This window comes from Thalia democratica, unplaced genomic scaffold, assembly GCF_965202585.1.
Source record: "Thalia democratica unplaced genomic scaffold, ktThaDemo2.hap1.1 HAP1_SCAFFOLD_239, whole genome shotgun sequence".
Classification (NCBI taxonomy): Eukaryota; Metazoa; Chordata; class Thaliacea; order Salpida; family Salpidae; genus Thalia; species Thalia democratica.
Window position 1 is genome coordinate 5,958 of NW_028139355.1, and position 3,830 is coordinate 9,787.

At 34.9% G+C, this 3,830-nt stretch overlaps 1 protein-coding gene across 1 annotated transcript; it reads right to left on the reverse strand.

Annotated features, from left to right (window-relative positions):
- Positions 1 to 374: 374 nt before the first annotated feature.
- LOC145845993 (uncharacterized) lies at positions 375 to 2,460 on the reverse strand. The gene is made up of 2 exons (XM_082952958.1): positions 2,325 to 2,460; positions 375 to 1,823 (listed from the first exon to the last, which is right to left on the reverse strand). Exons 1-2 carry the CDS (start codon positions 2,431 to 2,433, stop codon positions 961 to 963), a joined length of 972 nt encoding a protein of 323 aa, XP_082809084.1. The 5' UTR covers positions 2,434 to 2,460; the 3' UTR covers positions 375 to 960.
- Positions 2,461 to 3,830: the final 1,370 nt, after the last annotated feature.

Consider the following 3,830-nt stretch of genomic DNA (forward strand, 5'->3'; position numbering starts at 1 on the left):
AACTCCACAGTTGAAAACCATGTAACTTTGCTTTTTTAAGTTCGTGAGAAACACTTAGCTTAAAATTTTAAACCTAATGTGTTATATCAAAATATTTTTAAACATAAAAACTAATAAAATGAATATTGGAATATCAATATGAAAAGGTTCTAAATGTCTGGATTAGACAAACAGTGCTAATGTTTTAGTTAAGCTTAGTTCACTTATTTTTTTAATTTTTAAAGTATTTTAGTAAACTTTTATACTTCAGTAAGTATTATTAAAGTAAAACAATATTTTTTACCAAATTTTATTTGAAAAAAAGCAAAAAAGTAAAGAGCAGCATAAAAAAACTAAAAATTTAAACAACTAATGACTTTTAATTACCAACAAGTTGATGTGTTTAAATGTAATGATCAAAATTATATAATACAAATCTTATTTAAATAATAAAACTATTACTACAAAATCGACATAGTTACTAACTAACACCTAAAAATGCACTTTTTAAAGTTGTAACATTGTTTTTGATTAAAACTTTAATAAAATCAAATTTGATAACTAAGTTACAAATCATATTTAAAACAAAACAAACTTTAATTTAAACCTTCTTAAAATAGCTTGCGTAATATTTTTGAACACAGGCAAAAAAAAAATTGTTAATAAATTTCAAAGGTCAGCTCAATTAGTTAACGGTTGCAAGGATAATTGCGCACTCTCACAACAAGTTTTTGCATCAGAACTCGCGCACTTCAAATACCAAACTAGCGTTGTTTTTGTTCGAAACGAACTCTTTTTATTTTTATTTTATAGCAGTGAAAAATTACCTAGTGACATTAAACAAGCGCGCTACACGGCGATGCACGTCTAAACTCTTCGAACTTCGAAAGATTGATTAATTAACGAAAAGTTCAAAGGCAAAAGCTTTCTAAAAGCGAAATACTTTGTAGCTAAACTTTTTAGCGTTAAAAGCGGTTTTTATCAGTTGACGAAATTGTAAAAGTCGGCGTCGTTGATCATTTGAAGCTGGTGTGACGTCACCATCATGTTGCCGAGCTGCTTTGACGTCACGACATCGCTCGTGTCGCTGCCCACCGATGACGTCAGCGAGTCGTGAGACCGCTGGAAGGCCGAGAAGTGATCGAACAGGTGCGGCTGGTGGAAGTCGGGAAAGTACCGGCTGTAGACGTTTTTCAGCTGATTGCTTTTTTGATTGACGGCGAAGCGGCCTCTTGTTTGCTTTGCGTCAACATCCGCTCGAGCCGCGGCGGGCTGCGGTTGAAAGTGCACGTGCTGCTGCTGGATGCTGTAAGCTGCCGTTTTCGAAGCCACCTGAAAGCTCTGCATCCTGGCCCGCTTCACTGCAGGCTGACCATCCCGATGTTTGCTCTGAGAAGCCAGCAATCCGGTCGTCGGCGAACGTCGCTGGGTCCTCATCATCTGCTGCTGCCTGAAAATCCACGCCTCGTTGGCCATCCTGATTTGCTCCGCCCTCTGACGCTGCTGACATATTTCCAGGGACTTTTTCCGGCACGCGAGGCAGCCGCAACGGCCAGCACCGCCGTAGTACGCGTCAAAACCGATGATACCGTCCTGCCTTGGAGGAAACCCTGCTTCACTGCGACCCCGGTTTGCGAGATTTTTTTCTTTTACTGGGACCATCATGTTAAAGGTGGGGTTTTGAAAGCCGAAGTTCGGTTGCATTTTGCCCGCTTGCTTGCGAGTTGCCACTGGCACCCTCTGCTGATGAACGCCGCTCTTGCTGCTTCTGCGCATCTTCAGCAAGCTCGTGTTCTGCAGCTTCCGCTTCCTCGACCCTTCTTTTGTTGCACCTTTCATTGGAACTGTGAGATAAAAAAACACTTGAGGTAATTCAAAGCATAATAAGCATGTTTAAAATAACACTAATAAAATTCAAAAATAAAACGCTATTACAAGTAAGGATATGTGTGGCCAAAAAAGAGATAATCTCCGCCACACAAGCGATATTTCATGTTTAATTTTGCCTGAAATTTTGCCGTTGCTTGACAAAGCATTTTGCAAAGCCTTTTTTCACAGCGACCGACTTAAAAAGTAAAACGTTTTTCCAGTCAGATGGTTCCGTGACACAAATCGCATTATTTTCATATCAAGTTTTGTGTAAAGAAAAATTAAAATGACTACTTTGAAAGCGAAAGAAAAGCTTTCAGTTTGTTTGCCGTGGAATTAAAATCTTTCAGCTCAAGCGGTTGTTTTGTCGAAGCGCGGTGAAGCTTGGTGAAGGTAAACAAGTCGTAAAAATAAATAGATAATAGCTCACTTAACGCTGGCAATTTCCAGATTTTTAAATGCTTCACTTAGCTCACCTTTTATTTTTGTGCTCTTTGGAACTTTCACAAAAAGCTTTGGTTGAAATCCAACGTCGAGTAAGCTTGGCTTGGCGGTGTTGAAAAATCCGCTCTTTATTTTATCCATTACTCCTTTTTATGTGCTTAATATTTCTGTAACGAAAAAAAAAATTAAACCAACAGATTTTCTATAATTTAGTTTATGTCATGTAAATAACAGTTTTATAACTACTAGATTGAAAAAAAAAGGTTTCATGTAGAAGCCCCGTTATCTTGTTTACGCAAGAAAAACTTGTGCTTTACAAGAAAAATCTGGCAAGCTTATAATGTGAACTTGTTTTTGCCGAATTACACACAGCAGTAAGGTTAACATCCTTGTGAAGCCTTTTAAATATAATGAACTGCAACACATGAGTTAAATTAATGTCTTGTTCCTTTGACATGCTAAGGGGATTAAGAAAGCATGATAATGGTAATTAAGCGTAACACCGTTTTTAAATAAATTACCATCGAGTTAGCACAAATGAATTCTCATTTAAAGTTTTTGGTTAATTTAGCACAAAGGGAAACCTCATAGTTAATTTCGAAAGGTTAATTGTAGATAACTTTTAAATAAGTTGCGTAAGATAATTCAAACTACTTCAAACATGATAACATATCTTGAAATTATTACATCAAAGCAAAACAAGTTTGTTAACATGCTTGATGTTATGCAACTTTGTTTTGTAAAACTAACATTTAAACAAAAATTCAACAACATAACAAAACTTGTCAACTCAAAACAACAAAACATCAGGAAGGAAAAATCTTGTTTTCCTATCCTTTTCCTCAACCAGCTTATGTTGTTCTTTTTGAATACTGCCAACTAAACATCAATGGGCTGATTGATTTTAAAATGACTTTTTACCGATGCCCTCTCTTGTGAATACAGCTGTCTCTTTTGTCGTTAAATAAAAAAAATCTATTGTTTTCAATAACCTTTTATTTATGACCAGCACAAGTGCTTTTTTACTGCTTTGAAAGCAAAATAAATAAAACTAGCCTGTGAGAGCACAACTTCCACTGTTTGGTTAGACAAAAATTGAACTAAAACAAAAATTAAGCAAACTTTTTTTTATTAGACGAACAAAGCCAATATGTAAAACCAATTTAAATCATAACAAAGGTTGTTAAAAACACAATAAATTATTGTCTTATAAGAAACAGCTGTGAGATAATAAATTGTGAGGTTATTAATTTTTAATATAACTTTCTTCTAAATTTTTCCTGCTAAACTATTACGGAATTATAAAGGTTTATAAAATCAAGTTGAACAAGCCTAAACTTTTTTTTTGTTGAGCTATTAAAACAAATAAAAAAGTTACTTTTTTGCACTGTAAAATAGCTAGTTTAAACTTAATCGGCTACCGTTCTGAACAGTCAAGTTTAAGCTGAAACTTAACAAAGTTAACGAATTTTTTTCGTAGTATAAACAAAGTTTTTAAAAATAATCTATAGATTTTCACTTAAGCAATCTTCTGCTGC

What these genes read in the sequence shown, in the direction of transcription:
- LOC145845993 (XM_082952958.1), bottom strand. Translation starts at nt 2,433, where the DNA reads ATGGATAAAATAAAGAGCGGATTTTTCAACACCGCCAAGCCAAGCTTA. An exon ending in AAAGAGCACAAAAATAAAAG is followed by an intron (nt 1,824 to 2,324) that starts GTGAGCTAAGTG and finishes TTTATCTCACAG; the next exon opens with TTCCAATGAAAGGTGCAACA.